This window comes from Cyclopterus lumpus, chromosome 24, assembly GCF_009769545.1.
Source record: "Cyclopterus lumpus isolate fCycLum1 chromosome 24, fCycLum1.pri, whole genome shotgun sequence".
In the NCBI taxonomy this organism is placed as follows: Eukaryota; Metazoa; Chordata; class Actinopteri; order Perciformes; family Cyclopteridae; genus Cyclopterus; species Cyclopterus lumpus.
In genome coordinates, this window is record NC_046989.1 from 12,751,101 (window position 1) to 12,773,259 (window position 22,159).

General features: G+C 40.5%; 1 protein-coding gene across 1 annotated transcript in view; it reads left to right on the forward strand.

The window, feature by feature from the left end:
* Positions 1 to 22,159, forward strand: part of LOC117727403 (disks large-associated protein 2-like) — an 80,115-nt gene that overhangs the window by 26,024 nt on the left and 31,932 nt on the right. The window contains exon 2 of the mRNA XM_034527685.1: positions 19,414 to 20,567. Coding sequence (XP_034383576.1) covers positions 19,414 to 20,567 — 1,154 coding nt within the window. The remainder of the gene's footprint in view (positions 1 to 19,413; positions 20,568 to 22,159) is intronic.

A 22,159-nucleotide genomic window follows, 5' to 3' on the forward strand; every position in this document is an offset into this window, starting at 1 on the left:
AAACACACAAAAAACATTCATTCTAATTCATTTTGAAAAGAGGTGCCAGATTTAGCTGTTAGCTAATTCCCAATTGAGGTCCCTGGGCCAGAAGTGTGTTGCATGTGCAGGCTATATATATATATATATATATATATATATATATATATATATATATATATATATATATATGTGTGTGTGTGTGTGTGTGTGTGTGTTAGGATCAGAATCAGAACCTTTTATTGCCAAGTAAGTGTGTGTGTGTGTGTGTGTGAGTGTGTAAGTGAAAGAGTGAAAGAGTTGAATAGCCAAGAGGGGAGACACAAGATAAATGATACATGTGAGTAAATGAGTGAGTGTGTATGCAGTCTTAAAGGCAGAGAGAGAAGATTTACCCAATTAAATGAGGGCTGCTTTCCCTTATTATTTATGCACATGGCGTCCAGCATCCTTCAGTAATTCTGATAAATCACTTTCCCTGCGGTAAAATCAATATGTGTGGTGCACACAACACTTCAGTCCAAAACTAACTCAGATAAAGCCCCAGATATGGAAGCTGTGTTTTCCCTCTCAAAGCCCAATATGAACAGTATCAATAATGCAGGTGACAGGTTTTCCGTTTATTTCTATAATTAGGTGAATTCTATCCTCACACAATGGTGTAATCAAGTAATCATTAAACACAACATGAGTCTAGTTGACTTCGGTCAGCATGTGAGACTGCAGGGATGACATAACTTCAGGGGATTTCTCACATTTTTCAGTTGCAACCGAACAAGAAAATTGACAAGATTTTAAGTTAGACATGTGATGATACTGCAGTGTGAATCAAAACTAAACAGAACAGATAATGAGCAGAGAGACTTGATAGTGTTGTTGCCACTCTATTGTTTCTTTGGCGGTCTTTGGTGATCCTTTTTTTTTTTTTAAAGCAATTGTAACAGCTGCAGGCATAACCTTTATGTGGACAGGCCACATTCTGCTTCAGATACATCTGTAAAAATAGCTCCAATAAAAAGTTGTCCTCGGGAACCTGGACATTGTTTCTGAAACAATACATTCTTAGATCACCTCAAATGTGCAAATCAATTGCCTCTGATGACATCCTCGTGGTGCCGTTTATTTGGAATGCCTTTTGTCGGTGCCTTTCAACTTTAACTTTGCTCTCATAGCGCCTTAACAAGCTGCAATGACATCAATCTTACAAGTTTGTTGCATTTAACCACACGATGGGGTGCGAGATGGGTCGCATGGTACATATTTTGAAAAATGTGAGATGGTTTAGTAAATAGCTGTTGAATTATGGAGCTAATACATACACAGAAAAGAGGCAATACCACAGATCTCAACGCACTGCAAATTATGAAAACACACGCAGATGAAGAAACATCTTCCCAAACTTGACGACGCGCGAAAGCATCCAGTTGACGACACACACGGACCATTTAAAAAAAACACGTTTTTTGATTTCAGCACGTTACTCGCATCAATATGATTGTTTGTTCGAGCCCAAAAGCACACGGTGTAAATAAGCTTTTAGGAGAAGACTATTACAAAACTGTCAGGACACCGCAGAAGACTAAATTTATAGTCAGAGTGCTTATTTGATGAGCAAAATGTCAGTGACCACTCCCTGTTTGTAAATGGTGAATGGACTTGAACTTGGATAGTGCTTTTCTTCCGACCACTCAAAGCGCTTTAACACTACTTGTCCTTCACCAGACACACCTTACTCACAGACTGATGGCAGGGGCTACCATGCACGGTGCCATCTAACCATTCAGACCCATTCATACAGCCTATGGGATAGGATTCAGCCGACGATCGAACCACCGCTCCTCTGATTGAAGGATGACCCGCTCTAACACTGAGCCACAGTCGGCCCCCTTGAACTGAGATCCATATGTTTTTCTCCATACGCCTTGATTAATGACACCTATGCAAGTGTTTGTACATTTACATATGCCCAACCCCTACAGAAACTCACATATTCTTTAAGTTGGATGGGGTTTATAATACTGTTGCATGAATTAATAACCAAAGTTCTTTCATCTTAAATATCGGAGTGATTAAGTGCCAACTCTTTTGTTATGGGACAGCACAGTGCAGAATATCAGGAGGAAAGAAGGGACAGTCTAACATTACAAATACATGACACACACAGTAGTCTGCCAATGAAATATTGTTCACTAGGTCGTGTTTCTCCTTAAGGATCTGCTCTTGACTCCACCGCAACACAGTGGTGAAACAGCTATCCGGGGGATCCCCCCCCAGCTCAGCATCACACTATAAGAGTTTTGCTGCAGCATCACACTGTCATCACTTCTAATGCAACAGGAAGAGATGTTTCAAACACGCCCGCCCGCCCCTGCAAAACTCACGACATCCCCTCCCACACACCAACAACATTTCTTTTTTATTTTCTTTGACAGTTTCTTCCGTCAAAGCCTTGAAAAGACGACAAGGACACAAAATAAATAAATAAATGATCAAACAAACTGAGCTTTTCTTTGAATTTGTCACATCTGCGGTATTCCTGTGTCATAGTTGAGCGGAAAGTCTATATACCCTTTTGATTAATTAGAGGTAACTGAACCTAATCAGCAGAGGAGCTCAAGGCTTCCTTCCTGGCTGTAGGGTCCCAGGGAAATACAAAGGCTCCATACAAGGAAAGCAAGCTAAACCCTTCACATTTTGGCACATCTCAGCACTCTGGAATCCTGCAGTAGCTAAGCAGCCTTACACAGGGTCGTCTTTTTTTATATAAGTCTCATGTTACTGTGTTACTAATGACCTATTTTCACAGGGCCAATATACAAACTGTGACCTGAGGCATTTATGACCAAAGAGTACATATATTATGTGCTATTCACATTATGTAAGTTATTTTAAGCACAAGTTTAAATGTGTGTTTTTATTAACCGAAAGGTGAAGGATGATGTAATATTGACCTCTCCAGGGGATCAGTGATTTCTTATTTCATTTCCTTTTGTGAATGCCTGCTAGGGCTGCATCTAACAATTATTTCTGCAATTGATTGTTCTGCTTATTATTTTTGTAATTCATTGATTGATCATTTTGTCAATTAATGTAAAAAAGTAAAACAATTAAGAAATACCCTACGGTTGATGTTTAAAATGATGTATTTTATCTGACCAACAGTCCACAAACAAATATACTCACTTCCTTTGATTTACTAACATACAACTCAAGGAAAAACAGCAAATCCACACACTGGAGAAGCTGGTACCAGAACTTAAACTAATCATTTCAACTCCAATGCTCTAACAGACGTTGCGGGATTATTTCTATAATGAACACTATTTCCAAGTGGAAATCATTCTAGATCTATTACTTACTATATGTGTCTGGCACAAGAAATACATCTTTATTAAAAGAGGTATGATAAAGCACTTAATAGTTACAGCCTGGTTCATTTACCATAGTCTTTTACATGAGGGTGGTAGACCTTAACTTGTACCGTGTAATTGTTTAATGCAGTAAGCCTCACAAGGGACTTCTCAGACTTAACAGCTGTCTGCTCCTTTAAGTGGAATGGACCTAAACCCTAAAGATTTAAAGACACCATGTGACAGGTGTTGCTGTAGTCAAAGGGAAGAGTCCAGAGGGGATTCCCAGTCAGTATTTATTTACATACCAGTTGAGACTTCAGGTATAACATAGATAAATACAAAATACATTTGTTTGATAACCAAAGAGATTGGCACTGGGGTTTGTAACTTGTAGTCATAATTAAAGTTATTCTAAACCCTCATTAATGACTAATTAGGGGGTAATTAATCTGTAGTGTAATTTTCTAGAAATATTGTCAAGTCTGAGGAGATTTTAACATCTTTGTGTTGAAGGTGGAGCGATTTCTTTTTCTTTTATAGTTTTAGACTTTTATGTTTAGGTTGACTGGTTTGTCGACTGAGTTTCACAACTCTTAATTACCGATTAAGTATGACACAATACGGATTCAAAGTCACTTTTTGAAGTAATTAATTAATCTGAAAAGTGGAATAGGATCCTAAAGTAGCAATGGCATGACTGAACTTAAAAAAGATAAAAATTAAACCTCAGTACAGTTTGATTGACAAGTGACTCCACATCGAAAATCCCTCAGCATCTTTGATGGAGGTAAACTCCGTTATCGCTTTGAAGTGTGCTCTGGACTGTAGCCTGCTTTCACATTTAGATCCCAGGTACATTTATCAATGCATGAGCTCTGCCTCATTCAGAGAATGCATATTTATACCTCAGCCTGTCATAAGACGACACTGCAAATCAATAAATGAGGTTCTCTACTGGCAGACTGTGAACAATGATGCTAAGGAATGCAGAAACTGACAGTAGCAAAGATATTTGGCTTGCTGGGTGTACGGTATAATGTAATAATAACTTCATATAGCACCTTTAAAAATAGAGTTTACAAAGTGCTCTACAGAGAAGTGAAACATAGTTATACATATCGTCAATACAGGCAAACATTTAAGAAATACAGGAGGCAAAAAAGACCATGCCATATAGGCAATGAACACAACAAAACCAAACACAGACAACCAAAAAGTGCAAATGGAATAGAAAAAAACTGAAATAGATCAAATTTGCCCCAGTTGTACCTATTTTAATAAATAAATATAGCATGTTTTACATGAAACTCAGGTGACCTTTATTCTATGTGGTTGTTCAGGTGTTGGCTTCCCCAGCTCATCTGCCAGGGCAATATAAACTGATTAAATGTGAGCGGTCCATTGAAGTGTTTGTGTGTTTATGTGTGTTTGACTTCATGTACTTCAAGGTACGTCCACTTTTAAGGCCACAGCATCGTGACTTTCAGGTGGCAAGTTCCTTTCAGTGAGCTCTCTGACAGACTTGGATCTGTTCGTAACTTATAATTAACTTAAAATGATGACATTTGAACTTATTTTCATACCGGTTAACAATTGAAATAAACACAAATACAAATATTCTTTGTCATGTCATGCATAAGTTTAATGTTTGCTGTATTACAGTATTTAAATTGAATGCACTAGCTTCAGCTAATTCTGAAGCATTATAGGAGCAGACAGCGATGCTACAGGCAGAACTACTCGCCTGTAGCATCGCAAACACGATACACGTGCATTGACTCGTGAGCACAGAAATCAAAATCAAGGACCAGATCCATTTCCTCTTCAACAACCGAGTCAATGTATTCCTGTTGAAAGATTTTTCTGTTTATTATTCGGCATGTTCTACAATTCGTGATGTTAACAAATTAAAATGATTTTGTCCTTCTGATTGGCTTCAGAAAGCAGCCTGTCTTCCCTGTGTCACTCAAGAGATAGGTGGTTGCCACAGCGACAAGCTTTTACCCCACCATCTCTTGAGTGTTACAAATGACGTGACCCGGTCTCTCTTCAAGACCCTGCTGTGATATCAATGACCTGACTGTAATTCTTTATTTTGGGTAATTAACACAAAATTATTCTACAAAATAAACTCACACAATTAAGCTTGATTGCTGTGAGGGCACACAGTATAGATAATTATTTTATTTATAATACATGTGAATGAACACACAACAAACAGAGTATATTTTTACCAACAGTCCCCTCTATGTTTGCATGTTTAGCCGCTGGAAGTTATGGTGATATAGTAAGTGTAGATGCTTATCTTACTATCCTGTAATTCTGTAAACAGGCTTTCATTTTAGGGATTTAATTTAATTTGGATTTCAGCAGCCCCGTTAATGTTGTTTACCTTTTTTAAGATTTTTTACGTGGTTTTGCATGAGGTACATGGTCAGCGCATTACTACAGTAGATGGGGATCAGCAGTTTGGAGAAACAGACAGGAGTGCAGGCACGGGAACTGAAGTCGTATCTATCCACGCTCTCATCAAATCACAAGACTCCATTGACAAAAACAGCAATTTTGTTTCTGTTATTGTGTGACTTTGACAAATGTCTTTAACACTTTAACATACCAAAGTCACACAATAACATGAACAAACTAACCGATTAAAGCATCGATAGACAAGCGACTCCTGTGTTCTGCAAAGTCAAATTACAGTTTTTTGTCAAAGGAGTCTCGTGACTTTGAAGAGTTCGACGATAATGACTTCCTGCCCTCATCTGAAAGGACTGTCTGTGGCAAGGTAAAGCCGGGAAATTCTAAATATAGTGTACACTTAAACTGATATTGTTCTCTTTTTAAAGTTAAATCCAACCTTTCCCTTCAACACGCATCGCTGGATGGGGCAATCCTGCTCTTTAGGTTTAAGTATTGAAGCTTTTTGTAACACTCCTCATGGCAGTTGTCTCTGCTTGAGCAAAGTGAAGGATCTTTTAATCTGTCTTCACCACAGCCATCAGGAGGAGGGCCTGTCCTCTATATTTCATGTGCTTCACATTTGGTTAGCCATCATTAAAGCTCAACTTTTCACACTGGCTGTTTGACAATCTGGTGCAGGCCGTACAGGTATTGGGGGAGGAGGTCTTGTTCCCCACAACACCACCGCCCTACATCCATCTCTCTTACTCACTCTCTCTCACTCTGCTGCAGTGGGCTCAAGACAGATGGAGCGGTACATGACAAAACAGCCTAATTAAAAGAGTGGTGCACCTTTGAATTCCCACACGTGGAAATCCTCTCCAAAACCGTGACAGAACATTTTGGCAGCGAGGAAAGAAGAAACAACATTTTTCAATTTGCATGATCCGTCTTTGTCCTCGAAGTGCTCGGCTTTTACTACTACCCGGAAAGCCTCGTGGAAGAGGATGTAACAAATAAACCATTAAAATGTGCAGTTTCTATGGCACATCACCTGCAGTCAACACAGAATGACGATAGGAACATCCTAACGTTCTCCGCCCGTCAAAAATGGCAAATTGTTCGACCTGCACACCAAGAGAGGTTGTAGTTTTTTCTTGACATGTGATGAAGACACACAGTTTATTTGTGGGCAGCTTGGTATAGCTAACTATTAAAAATGAGAAACGTACCAGCTGTTCTGCTGCGGCGGTTTTTCCAAAGACTATCTCGCAATGGATAATAGGGGTTTATATTTCAATTCTGATAACAATACTTGTGTCAGTGTCACTATGTGTCTCTGTGTCTTCTGTGTGGGAAGTCTGGATGACTTTGCTTAAGCATTCTTAACGCTGTCTGTCAGTATCAGTGATGGTGTTGCTGCTAGGATAAATGTGAGAGGGTGACAGCGAGTTACAGGGATTGTTTCTCTTTTGTCCTTGCATGTGGCGATAAAGGCTAATGTGTGACACACAGGGGGCAATGTGTTTTTGCAGGGCGGGCCACGCTGCAGGCCTGGGCCAGCTGCAGCTGATGCTTTGTCCACATACTGTACATCACTTAAACAGAAGCTTCTTAGTCAAGGTGTTTGTATGAGATATACATCGCAAGAGCATTACTTTTCTTTCGCTGTAATGAAGTCTGACAAATGATCTGGTCAAAACAAGTACTCTGAAATAATATTGCAGTTGGTGCAGATATCCGGATATTTTTCGGAAGAAGCTTATTCTTCTCAGAAATCATCAATTCATCAAGTGTTGTTGTTGCCACAGTGTGGCTTCCCTGAACTGTATAACCACATCTTAGTTATTCAAAGTCTCTAGTCACAACAGATGGTATATTTTCCAAAATATCCTTAGGGCCAAAAATGTTTTATGCATGCTGGGGAATTTAGGTATTTACACACAGACTGATAATGCAGAAATAGGCCTTGTTTAGACCTGCATTAACATGCGTTTTAGGTGACCCAAGCACAAGAGGACAGCTCTAAGTACAGGTGTGAATGCACCCTTCACACAATGAGGATGAACTGAAATCCGATCAGCACTGAGACCAGATCCCGTAAATGGTCACATTCTTATAGCAGTGTGTATGCGAATGTGTCCTGAGCCACATTGAAGGACCGGTATGTGAGTGCATAGGCGAGGTGCTGAGGAAGTGCTGAGGAACGAGAGTTTTTGCAGATTTAAAAGTGATGCATGTACATTGTAAGTTACAGCTACTACAGTCTGAATTTTAAACTAACCTAAACCTGTACTTTGTACTTTGAACAGCAAACAAGCACCTGCATAAAGAGTAGTGGCGTAACCGATCACTGTCGATCCGTGATCCGTACAAACCCCCTCACGGTTCGGCACCCATGTGGACAGCAAATCAATGACACAGTTTAAACGTTAAGCATCAGAGTGTGAAATACAGTTTTACTGAACTTTATCCGCAAATATGTAGTTCAATCAGGAGAGACTTGTTTAGAGTTTAACAATAATGTATTACAATTGCAGTTGTGGTTATACTGTGTGTTACAATTAATGTCAGCCATGGTATAAACACACATAACACAACATTTGTAGAATAAAGCAGTATTTTCCACATGGTCTTATATTTCAGAACAATATGTTGAGGTAAACGTTTTATAGGCAGCAGCTTAAACATCCTAATCAACAAAGAAGCTGTAAGTGTTCCAGATGGCTCAATATTAAAACTCACACAAGCTGCCCAAAGTGAGACTTCTGCTATGAATACTGTAGATATGAGCAGTGTTCATGGATATGTGTCAACATTTGCTACAAGAAATGAATGAGGAACGACAAGATGCCAAACCTAAGCCTCCTACACCTGGGTTTAAGTTGTAGCATCAGCAGTGATACATTTTGATATATCGCCGGAAACAACTAAAAGGTTAGGATTAGTACTTGATGATAAGGGGAAGACTGAAAGTGGAAGGGATTATACCATTTATGGTCATCTCACATTGCCTTGATGTGTTGCACTTGTTAGATGGACTCAAAAGGGAGACATTGTCAGTGCAGCTGACCCAAGATCATTTGGTCATTATGACATATTTCAGACCCTTTCGGATTACATGTACAACTAGCGAAGTGCACTTAGTGAAGTGCAGATCTCTGCCAGGTGTGTCTGCAACCACCAATGCTGTAATGTTTGATTGAATGAATGAATACAAACCACAATTAACCCCCCATCTAGACTGCGAGCAAATCCGACACGTTTTTCACTTGCACGTCTCACGCAATAGATATGCTCTCATTTCTATATACGCAGCTGTCAGCACCGGCATCATGCAGCCAACCTGCAGTTCATTGTGTAACGTTTCATGTTGACTATCTGAATAGTCACTTCTGCTCCGTGTTTACTTCTGTTAGCAGTTAGCTCTGTTAGCCAAACACAATGTAGGACTCAAGGGAGGAACAATTCATAATCCGTAGTCCAAACTGAAGCAGTTGTTGATCACTTAGAGCCCCTGCCGGCTGGTAGTGAGGAGTCAGCAATCAGTTAGGGTATAAAACTTTCAATGAAATGTGTTTTTGAAAAGTGGGAATCACTGCAACCAAGAGCAAACAGTCATAAATGAGCAAACCGATGTAAGGGTGATGGGGTCCAGCAGTGCGGCCGTAAACAGACAGACAAGACACACACACACACACACACACACACACACGGCCAAAAGCATAATCTCCTGGGGAAGATAATAAGTCTACAGATCTATAAAAGTATTGAGAGATTCACATAAACACTGGGGATTGTTTGTTAGAGCTCTACAGTATATAGGACCTTATCTTTTGTGTGGGAGTCTTTACAGGCGGCTTCACAGCGAGCAGCGACGGACTCTAAGCTCCCTATTTGGCGTTTTCTTCCACTGAAGGGCGTGGAGAAGAGACTGAGGCTGTGTCCTGGGTGTGTGGCATCACTACAACATCAGCCAGAGTCTGCCTGCCGAGGAGAGAGCAGCAGCAGTGGGAGGGAGTGGGCGGATATTTCAAAAGGTGAAATGCAGCTTCTGCTGCAAAGCTACATGCAATTGAATATGATTTTGTCTCAGTTGCAAGGTCTAACACTGTTTCCACTTATATAATGTTCACTGCTGTCCCTGTGTGTGTGAGCAAACACACATTACTATTTAAAACGGTCTCCCTTTTGCAGTCTCTGGAGTACTGCTAGAGGGATAGTATACCTTTATTAAAAGTAAGATGCTTTGCTTATTTCATACTAGTGAATTTGCTACTCGCTGTTACCATTTGTTGTTGAATATTAGAAGGCAAACGTTTGTATAGCCCATGAAATTAGTAGTAGTACGTTTTTAAAAAGCAGGGAAAGGGTGCTAATATGCACAACTCATAACCATGATTGTCCAAAAAAAAACGATCTTAACCAAGATACTCATGCACAAGTAAACGCACTGTCATTGTATCTACAGAGTCAAGGCAACTTGGTTCTTGAATGTTAATCATGACCAGGGTTGCAAAATTCCGGGAATATTCAAAGTTGGAAACTTTCCACAGGAATTAACGGGAATAAGATAAGATAAGATAAGATAATCCTTTATTAGTCCCTCAGTGGGGAAATTACAGGATTACAGCAGCATCATTGCTCACAGTAATAAGTAAAACAAGTAGTATAATAACAGAAATAAGATAAGAGTAAAAAAAACAAGAAGAATATTATATATACAGACGGAGTAGAAATAGAATAAAGTGGATAAAGTGTATAAAATAAATTAAAAAAATTAAAAAGTACTTAAACGTATTAGTATTGCATAACTGGGCTAAAGTGCTGTTCAGTGCGAAGTCCAAAGTGTTCAAGTGTTTGTGGCCTACTGGGAGCTCAGCTTGTTGTGTAGCCTGACAGCAGCGGGGAGAAAGGACCTGCGGTACCTCTCCCCCAGACACCGGGGATGAATCAGCCGGTGGCTGAAGGAGCTGTGCAGCGCTGCCAGAGTACCCTGCATGGGGTGGGAGGGGTGGTCCATCAGGGACGATAGCTTGGCCATCATCCTCCTGTCTCCCACCACCTCCACAGTATCCAGAGGACACCCCAGCACGCTGCTGGCCTTCCCCAAAAGTTTGTCCAGTCTCCTCCTGTCAGCTGCTGTGATGCCGCTGCACCAGAAGACCACTCCATAAAAGATGGCTGATGCCACCACCGAGTCGAAGAAGGTCTTCAGGAGTGCTCCCTGCACCCCAAAGGACCTCAGTCTCCTCAGCAGAAAGAGTCTGCTCTGTCCCTTCTTGTAGAGTGCATGAGCGTGGTCAGACCAGTCCAGTTTATTGTTCAAGTGAACACCCAGGTACTTATAAGACTTCACAATCTCAATGTCCAGTCCCTGGATGCTCACTGGTGTTGGAGGAGAGCGTTTACCCCGGCGGAAGTCCACCACCAGCTCCTTGGTCTTGCTGGAGTTGATCTGGAGGCGGTTCCGCTGGCACCATCCTAAGAAGTCCTGGTTCAGTTCCCTGTACTCCCTGTCATCATCGGCCGAGATGAGGCCGACGATCGCAGAGTCGTCAGAGAACTTTTGCAGGTGGCAGTTGGCAGAGTTGTGTTTGAAGTCCTATGAAGAATAAATGGGAATATACGGGAATTAACGGGAATTAACGGGAATAAACTGGGAATTTTGGGCTAATTTAACTGTATTCACTTTGTGAATACAGACATGCATGCAAACATTTATAATACAACTTTTAAAAATGACATTTTTGACTTTTTTTAAATTTTGTGAGTAGAACTTTATTCTTTTATCGAACAACAAAAACATGAACGTTGAATAAAAAAGGTGTATTCCCTATGATCACCACCCCCCAACCCAATTTTTTTTTTTGTGTGTTTTTCCCTGAATCCTTTCAGGTCTAAATGCTTTCTTCCCCATCAACGTCCTCCTCACTGCTGTAAAAAGTTAGTCTACTGTATACAAATAAACTTGGTATTAAAATGAACATGGCTTCAGTTTACCAAGTAATCAATATGTTAGGTAATGACAGTGTTGGGAAAGTTCACTTTCTACATGAACAAGTTCAGTTCATAGTTCATAATTCAAAAATGTTGAACTAAGTTCACAGCTCCAAAAAATGAACTAGTTCAGTTATTTTCTTCAATATGTTGCGAGCTATAATTTAAATCTCTATCTGTCTGCAATACCGCTCTTGGCCTCTACACAACTGGGCGCTCTCACACTTGACAGGCATAGGGCTGAAACGTTCAGACGCAACACTGATGACAAAGACGTTCAAAAACGACGTTTTATATTTACGTTTATGTTTCTGGCAGACAATGTTCCCAACCAGCTGCATTCAGGGTCCAGCTGAGCTAGGCGTGCAGAGTCTTGTTCTCAAATTTAAGTTCCCTGTTATATGCTTTTGCAAAAAAAGCTTTTGCAAAATTCCCGTGGAAACTTTCCAGAAATTTACCGGAAACTTTCCGCCCCTTTGCAACCCTAATCATGACATGATGTGTTTCCAAGTAAATAGTGGCTTAATTTTTCTAACCAAACATCTGAGGTCAAGTCTTTTGATATAGAGGTCAGAGTTAAGGAACAATCTGAGTAATAACCGTTGATTAGGAACGGATGTTTTTGCTCAGCGGTGATCAATAAATTATCCCTCAAGGATGTTTTCAAAAGTGTGATTCATGCTCCACAGTTTGGCTGCCTGTTGCTCTATTCTTCCCTGTGGCATTAGCTAGCCGAGCATTGGTGTGGAGGAGGAAGGCCTCATTTATTCCAAGTTATGCAACCATCTTGGGAAATGCTGGCCAGGCACTGACTGTAGCAGAGCTGCAAAGCTTTAACTCAGCAGAAAGCAACACACTGGTTTCCCAGAGAGCCGAGCAAGCAGCGAGGCTTTCCCCGCTCTCTTTTTTCTCGAGCCCTAATGTCTCCCCCCTCAATATAAAGCATCTTTGTCATAGAAAAACATGTTTTACATGCTGCATCCGGTGCCGACTGATCCACATTTAAGGAAAGGAGGCAACAGCCTGTTGATCATGCACCACAATAGCTGTTGCATAAGCTGTGACACAGGAAAGCTCTTCTCAATATTTCATGGATTTGTCTTAAAGAGCAACTCTGAAAAAAAGAGAAATCAACTATGACACCTAAAAGCATTTTCATTCAGTATGTTACATTCAGCATTGATTGTCACCCTATAGAAATGTTTTGTAAAATCAACTTAAACAGTTTGATTGAGTGTAATCTTCTAAATTGTAAATGTAATTTTCTGAAATGTTCCCTAAAATGGAAACAAGCCTACTTTCTTTTTTCAAAAGCTTAATTCTTCCCCCTCTGAAGTTCATCAATCTCTTCCACCTTACATGTCCTCACTTGTTTAAAAGCCCTCCTCTTATACTGTAAGAGTATTGTCAGTTAATGTACATGTGCACACAAATGTGTATTCTTTTCACCAATCATCAAAGCGCAACTGCTCTTTTCCACAAATGGCCTGCATTGCATTCACACTCACACCTGGAAGCTGCCATGTTCAACAAGCTGTTGGACACTGAGCAGTTCGGGTTTAGGTGGTTGTTCACTATATGCAGATAGAATCAATGCAGAAATGTAAAAAAAATAAATAAATTTAAGGAGGTTTGCTTGCGAACAAGTTGCGACACTCTCGTAGCGGCTGAAACTGGTGCTATTGTAGAATCAGAAATAAGAGCTGTGTGGCCAAATGGCAGTCTGTTCTAATAACACAGCACTTGAAACTCTGCATGGTTCACCTCAGGCGGTTGAGCTGGAGGCTAAAAGGTGCTAATCAGCTCATCTTAGGCAGAGTGAGTGTTTTTTTCCTACCAAAATAGAGCTGAGGAACTCACCTTCCCCTCTGCCAACGTCTTCAGGGTATCCAGACTCGGCCCTGTGACACAGCTACTATTTTTATTTTATTCGTGTACCTGTTTGTTGAGCCTGCCGGCACCTCCTGCCTTGATGTCGCCTCCGCACGCAGAGAACAGTTGACTGGCCACTATGTGTTAGCAGTCTGCTCCAAATATTGGATGACACACTCCTCCTCGGGCAGACAGTCAGTGTGTGCTTGTGTTGTCATACTGGACCAAGTTGTTATATGATATGAACTCTCATAACTTGACTGCAGCACCATCACATCCTCACTATGGATTGGTGGTAGCTGCCACTGGCTTCTTGCTTCGCCAGGACATCTGCCACAGGCTACTTAATTTTACTAACATTTAATGTGAAGAGTAGAATCCAACATAGTTGATATGGATATTGAATTTAAGCACAACATTTGGTATTACAATGAAGAAATTAAAAACCACAGACTTGACAGCTTAACTCATTCACCTCAGGGAAGAAATAGGTCACGGAGGATGAAGTTATCCATAAGTGTTGCCAGTCAGAATGTTCTCAGGTAAAATGGATCAATCAATTTGACAAATCTTGACAAAGCCTGAAAGAGATCACGAAATGTTGCTTTACATATATCCGATGCAAACAGTACAGCATATGGATCCTTTGTCTGGGTTGTGCCTTTAGTTTGAGTTTTAGATTAAGTACCTGTAAACGTATTTTGGATGTGCTCATGTTCCCCCACTTAGTTCCACCTTGCCCTTTTTGGAAAATGATTTATGTCAAATTGATTTCCTTGAAATGAATTGGTTGATAGCTAAAAGACCAATCTGGGTTGAAAGATTAGTCTCTAAACAGCTGATTATGGGGTAATCAAACCACCTCAAGAGAGTTTATGTAATCAGAATCCTGGTGAATGTAGAGAGAAAATGCAGATCAGGCTGACAGTGATACAGACACCACTCAGTGGAGCAAACAGATGTTCTCTGTCTTCTACTTCATTAGTTCATCGTGTTCATATTGCCATGTAGTGGTTTATAATTGCTGAATGTTTCCCACTGGTATAAATAGGGGATTGACCCTATAACATGAGCATCTTCACGACATAGTGCGAGCTAAAAGATGATTGTGTGGACACGTTTCTGATATAACTACTAAGACTAGCAAAGCATGGCTGCCGGACTACTGAGCGGGCGTCGTAGGAGCAGCGTCGGGCAGATAAAACCAAACTTCTACACCGACTTCACACGTCTTTATGTAACATTATGTTGGAAAGTCTGCTACGGCTGGTTGTTATTTATTTAAGCTACGTTTACACTACGGTGTGTTGTTGCGGTGCTTTTGTATTTCAACACAAACCTAACCTCAACCAAGTGGTTGTGTTGCCTAAACCGAATCAGTTGCATTGTGCGTTTCTTCAAATGTACAAAGAAGTTGATATGAAACGTTTGAATGATATTGATTTTTGGTTCGGAAGCGTGGTTTAATAATGTTAAATGATCAACATAAAATGTTACAGTTAGACATTTTTAATGGGTCCCTTCCTTACTGAATAAGTGGAACTGCATTTGAACAATATGCTGACGGATGTTTAGCTGCTCCGGTGAATGCAGCTTGTACATGTTTCCACAGTCATACTGGCACATTGTCTGATGATGTATGTTAGCAAGTACGTGTTTGGATTACATTGTACTGTATCTAAAAGCACACACACACACACACACATACACAATCTCTTTGTGCATTCATTACTATTGTTAGTCTTAATTTGACACATGTTGTTGCCTCAGCAGCCGGTAGATGTCATTTACTTTAATGCAGAAAATTTGAGAGAAAGTGAGAGGGGACTTCAGAGAGCAATGATGGTGTAAATGAGCTAAGGAGAGGAACACAGAAGGATGGTATTATATTCACAGTACAGTAATTATTACACTGAAGCTCTACAACACTACGTCCACTGCGTCCCACAGTGTTCACACAATGTTTTAATGTCAACCAAATGCACAAGCTCTGCTAAAATAGAGGCAGAAATTAAATGTAGGAATGTGTCTGATTACACCCACTAATAAATAATAGTGTTTTCGTGTCTTTTAATGTAGTTAAACCAACATACGAGGCAAGGACATACATCAAATGAAAACAATAACAACATCTACTCAGTGATGTTGTACAAACTTGCAGCACAACAAATCCCATCGATGGTGGATTTTAAGGGTTAGTGAAGTTTTTTCCAACTTTTATTCATTTCAAAGGGATGTAATGTAAGTCTGGGCAAAAGACATTTCAATTGTGAGAGCCAATATCATAAGAAATATTTAAAGTGATAATCAAATGTGCAGCTAAATCTGGATTGATTATTGTCTCCAAGCTGGTGCATACATTCAACTCCTACAAAATGCTGCACAAATTGTAATGGTGCACCAGAAACTACAGCCCATAAAAAAAATGTAGTGTCTGTAACATATTACATACTGTATGGGTCTCCTTCCCCCCCCCCCCCCCACACCCCCCCCCACACCCCCCACCCCCCCACACACACTTTTTTTTTTAGACCAGGATCCACCCCAAACCATCTTGAACATTTCTATTACAGTTTCTGGGTTTTTCAGCAGTGGTTGCCATGACAACTGTGCATTTTATTTCTGGCTCTCCTGAAATGCTGCGTGAGATCAGAGATCCCAAATGTTATGTAAGACCATGTGCACTGTTCCAGACAGGGGTTTCCTGCTGAAAAGAACGTAAAGCAATTAATTACAGGTATTAATTACACTTAAGGTGCTTCAACATTGTCTCCCTGTTTACCTTATACCTTTTATTACCTCCTGGTAAGATTCAAGCTATGATTAAAATGCAAAAAGCGAGACATGATGAGAGATGCTTTTAATAACGCTGCTCATTTTATTGAAATCGGTTTGTATCTCGAACAGAAATTATGATCAAGATGTGTGCATCAGTCAAGAGAGGAAGGAAATGGAGAATAACAATAACCAGTGGAAGACCCTTTGCCGATGGTGCGTTTATTATAAACACGGCTTGGGAAAAATTAATTAACTTGAATCGGATTACAGGACAAACTGGGGCATCAAGTTAGGATTTAAGTAAGTAGCTAATCACTTGCTGGATTTAGGCATTTTATTATTCAAGTAGTCAAACATAATTTACACTTCATTATACAATGTCAGTCTCATGTAATTTCACAGACACTTTTCTTCTTTAAATTGGAAACCTGGAAAATGAATGTCAGTAAAGCCAAGAGACGGTTTTCTGTGGGTAATGTCACAATGTGACATTTTGCTTCAAAGATAACCCTCCATAAAGCTTCTTTTTTCATTAGCAGTTTCTGAGTTTTACAACATTGCCAATGAGGCATCGCCGGCTGCAGACCCACAGAACCGATGCTATTGACTCACAGTAGCTCTCGGATACACATCATAAAACTCCTGTGTTGCATGCAGCCACTGTTTCCTCATAGCCTTGTAACCACAAGTGCAGGTCAGTTGTTCATTTACCACAGATTATAGTGCGCACAATATTTACGAGAGACATTTTAGAAGTGCTCACCCACTATGTAGAACTACACAATCTCCATGTTTAGAGACAACACAATCTGAAATGATGTTAGCATGATATCATGGTGAGAGCCTTGATACAATTGCAGGTATTTAACATTCTCATTTTTAGCGCTGAGTACCATAACTGGTGGATATAATAAACTATGAGCTTACTCAGTGTTATTGAAAATAATATAGAAAAATATAATGGTTGGTGAGCATTCATCATTAAGCGCCTTACAGAGATAAGAGCAAAAGGATTTAGAAGGTTATGCTGCACTTTTTAACCCTTCATATAAAAAAGCTAATTCATTCTCAAATTGCAAAGTTCAAAATGTGTTGCTCTTTGTGATCACAGCTCCTCAATATAATGAATCATATAACTAATAACAACTGGTGCACCACTCTAGGAATGACAACATACTAACTTTATCCCAGATTCCTTGGGAAATTGCTCAATTTGTTTAAGAGTCAGTTCCCGTTACAAGATGTCTGCTGCAGATTTATAAAGCAATATGCATACACAAAAAACAAACATACACCATTACCCATACGCAAACAGGTATTTATAAAAGAATGTGCGGTGACAAATACGATGGCATATTTCAGATCAAGCGTACACACAGTTTTAAAAAAATAGCTGCGAGTGATATGATACGGTGGACATAAAATATAAGTTGAGAGACATTGTAGGAAAACATTTTGTTAAGGTTGTTTGGCAATTTAACTGACTGTTATTATTTTGCAGTCTACAGCTACACAGCATTCTGTGTAGCTGTAGACTGCAAAAAACAACATTTTAAATTACGTGATCATATTCTTTTATTTACATTCGACCCAAAGTTTCCCTGTTTCAACCATTCCGAATTGTACCGCACTTTGTAAAGTCTGTTATGAAAAAGGGGCTCGACAAATTAGAAATGTATTACCGTGACGTTTAATAAGGATGATTGAGATGTTAGGTCACGATGGTTTACAGGTCTGTGTGATGAGTAAGTGGTATGGGTGCTATAAATAGCCACAGCCGTGCTCAATGACAACTGTTCTGGTGCTGCCGGAGAAGCTGGCAGATGCAACACAATCGGAGAAATTGCACTGCGTCTTTTCCCTTCTTGTTGTTGACAGAGCTTATCGATATGCAAATGAATGTTTATACACATTTCTACATCTATCTGTAGAGCATATGCATGGCTAACTCTGGGAGGGGAAATGAGGCTTGTGCACGTGCGGCCATATCCACTATGACTGAGGTTTATAAAACAGAATCGGGTGTACATATGGCTTTATATATCTACACTGAGTTGTATTCATCTGGCCCCTGGACTTTTATCACATGAATAATCAACCTTTCTGGCAGTAAAACACCATGAAAAAGCATTCTGTAATCTAGCAATATCTGGCTGAAATAGGATATTAAGCAAATTTGATCCAGCTTTCTTTAATAGTTATTGTTTCTGTATTTTGGAGCAGTGTGTCAGTCTTAAGATATGACTTAAAATGGTCATACTTTATTGAGCAACAGCCATTGTTAAGAAACCCATGTATCAAGCTATCTAAACTATGGCAATCCATCAACATGCTAATAATAATGCCATTTATCATGCACATCATCGGTGTCTCACTAATAATATTATCTACAATATATACTTGTTGTCTTTCTGTGTAGTATTCTCCTTACTGGATCTCATATAAATTAAACTCTTCTTGAGACATTAAGGAAAGCTATAGAATCAGTTGTCAAACAATATTGCAATATTCAAGTCATCATAGCTTGAAGGAGATAATCAGTAATATATGAACAATTAATCATTAGAAGTAAATGCGTTTACATTTAACTTTAAAACCTCCAAGCAGTTTTGAGGGCAGAAGTGGAAGATGGAATTTAAAAAAGTGTACAAACCCTTGTGGTGTAGGGGAGGGGAACTGATTTCTACCTGATTTAGAGAAATGTATCTCTTGAGAAATATATCTGTGCCTCCATACTTTATGAAAAGCAGTATATTTATTATTGTTTGTCTCTTTTAGTGCAGGTTAAATTCAACACTAATAATTGCTAATAATTATACTAACATGCTTATTTTAATACTGTGACAACTTTTTACTTAACATGGTCTCTCCATTGTTCACCCACATTTTAGGTCCCTTTGCGTATGTACTGTGTTGGAAACAGCATAAAGTTGGAGGCTGAAAAATGGACATTGCGCAATCAGACAAGTCTAGCTCCAACTCGCTTGTATCTTATTTTCCTCTCTTTCTTCCCCCTTCTCTGAAACAGACCAGAAGTTTTCACCTTGGTCCCCGTCTCGAAAGTTCAATGAAGACAGACGCCTCCCTCCAGCCAGGAACATGAAGGGCTTATCGGGCAGCCGCTCCCAGCACCAGATCCCTTTACCCTATGGCTTGGACTATGACCCCCACGTCCATGACCTCCACGCTCACCATGGCGCTGACACCCGCCACTCATCCTACCTGCTCAGCCCCACAGAGAGCTGCCCCATGGATTTCCACCACCGCTACTCGCCACGCAGCTCCATCCACTCTGACTGCATGATGATGACCCCTGTCATGATGCCTCCAGTTGCTGTGCCGGACCACATCTCCAGCAGCACCTTTCCCAGAATGCACTACAGCTCTCAGTATTATGACTCGGCCACAAGGGACGACTGCGCTGCCATCACAGCCTCTGCCACCTCGCCAGCGGTCGCTGCTGCCGCAGCCGCAGCGGCCGCCTCCTCCCATCTCGCCGGCACTAAGAGCAACCGCCTTCCTGCTAATCTAATGGACCAGTTTGAGAAACAACTGCCACTACACCGCGATGGCTTCCACACGTTACAGTACCAGCGCACATCCACCACCACTGAGCAACGCAGCGAGAGTCCTGGCCGCATTAGACACCTTGTTCACTCTGTCCAGAAGCTCTTCACAAAGTCCCACTCCCTGGAGGGATCGTCCAAGATGAATGGCACAAAAGGTGACATTATGGGGGGTGGAGGAGGCGGTTATCACCATCATGGCCACCACTCCACCAAACATGGTAGCAAGAGGAGCAAGAGCAAAGAACGCAAACACCGCTCTGGCGGCTGGTGGAGCTCCGATGACAACCTGGATAGTGACAGCACCTACCGCACACCCAGTGTCATGTCGAGGCACCATGGGGAACATGTCAGCCACTGCTACCCAGATTCCATGCACAGCCATCACTTTGGAGACCTGTCACTCAAGACCTCTAAGAGTAACAATGATGTCAAGTGCTCCGCCTGTGAGAACATGGCCATGGCGCCCGAGGGCAAATTCATGAAGAGGAGCTCCTGGTCCACACTGACAGTCAGCCAGGCCAAGGAGGCCTACAGGAAGTCATCGCTTAATCTAGAGAAAACCATGATGCACTCGGACCTCAAGCCTTCATCGCGAACATTTCACTACCTGCAGGTAAGTTGCTCTTTACTTGATTTATGTTTAAAAACGGACAGAAATTGAACAAGGTTCATATACAATAAGTGGTTAAATTTATGGAAATGTAAGCAGTTTAAGAAATTAAAGATAGACTTTGGAAATTTGATTGTACGTATTTCGGGGACTACATATACACACACTGTATATACTGAATATATAGACACTTCAGAGGAGGCTCGTCCATAGAGGCAGAGGAGAGGGGTGCTCCTCCTCTATTTGTTGAGAGGCAAGAGAAAGATCAAATTATAAAAAGACTACTTGGTTAAAATAAAGCATCACACAATCTCAGTATCATTTATAAAATATGTTCCTTTCTTCCATCCATCCATCCATTTTCAATACCGCTTATCCTCATTAGGGTCGCGGGGGCGCTGGAGCCTATCCCAGCTGACATAGGGCGAAGGCAGGGGATGATGTTCCTTTCTTATTTGGAAGAAATCCATGATTACAGTTCGAATTAAAAATGCTTTCACAGCTACACATGCAGGGCAGGGAAGATTTGGTGGTATTGGGCAAGATGATCCCCTGCTGTCCTCCCTTAAAGCTGGACCTCTTCTATCAATCTGATGTAATCCATTTTTTCATACTAATATCTGATTGGATATACATAAAATAACATGCTCCCTATGGGTTGTTTCCATTCAACATGCCATCCTTAATTCTCTCCAACTGTATTGGGACAAGCGGGCAGTTAAGTGATTCTGTACATTAGCAGATTAGAAAATATAATATAAAGTGCGAATTGTGAGCTACTTTTAAACACATCACTTAAAAACAATCCATTTAAATTAGGCCTTTACAACCAATTTACCTGTGCAGCAGTCCGTCGCCTATATCGGGATTCAGTCCCGCGTGAACGGTTGAAATAAACCATCATAAAATCTCAGTTGCACGGGCAGCAGTTTTCTGACTTCTAGTGACACATTGTACACACAAGGCCCATTCCCATCCAGAGCCTGCAGTGATTGTTTTTAAGAAATCGTGTAAGCCATTGTTTTACTGATACATGTTTTGTTGCAGATAAGAAAGTAGAGACAAGTAACTAGCGTAGCAATAATAATCATTGTATTTATGTTGCACATTTTAAGCCTAAGCACTAAGTGATTTCCAATTTCGAAGATATGCAGAATACAATTAATACATCTACACCTTGAAACAAAGTACTGTTGCTATTCTATGTTTAAAAGATCAAATATATCGCCTTCGTCCAATGCAACCAATAGGATTATTGTCATTGTTGGATATCCATCTCATTAGAAAGAGCTAACAAAACAGTATTTCAAGCCTGAATTCCAGTGGTAGGTTGAACGGGTAGTAAACACATAGAAAGCCTGCTAGATCATCTATCTGAAAATATAACAAACAATAATTGAGATCAATATTTACCCATCCCCACAGAGGATCTTCTGAGTAAAATGTAGTGATTGATGTATCGATTAGAAAACCTCCCAGGGAGGCCAGAAAGAAAGGTTACTCTCCTGGGGGCAATTACAGTGTCCAGTGTGAGAAGCCAATATATTTAACCAGGATTCCCTTTTGTGTAGTCACCTCAGGGAGCTATTGTCTAT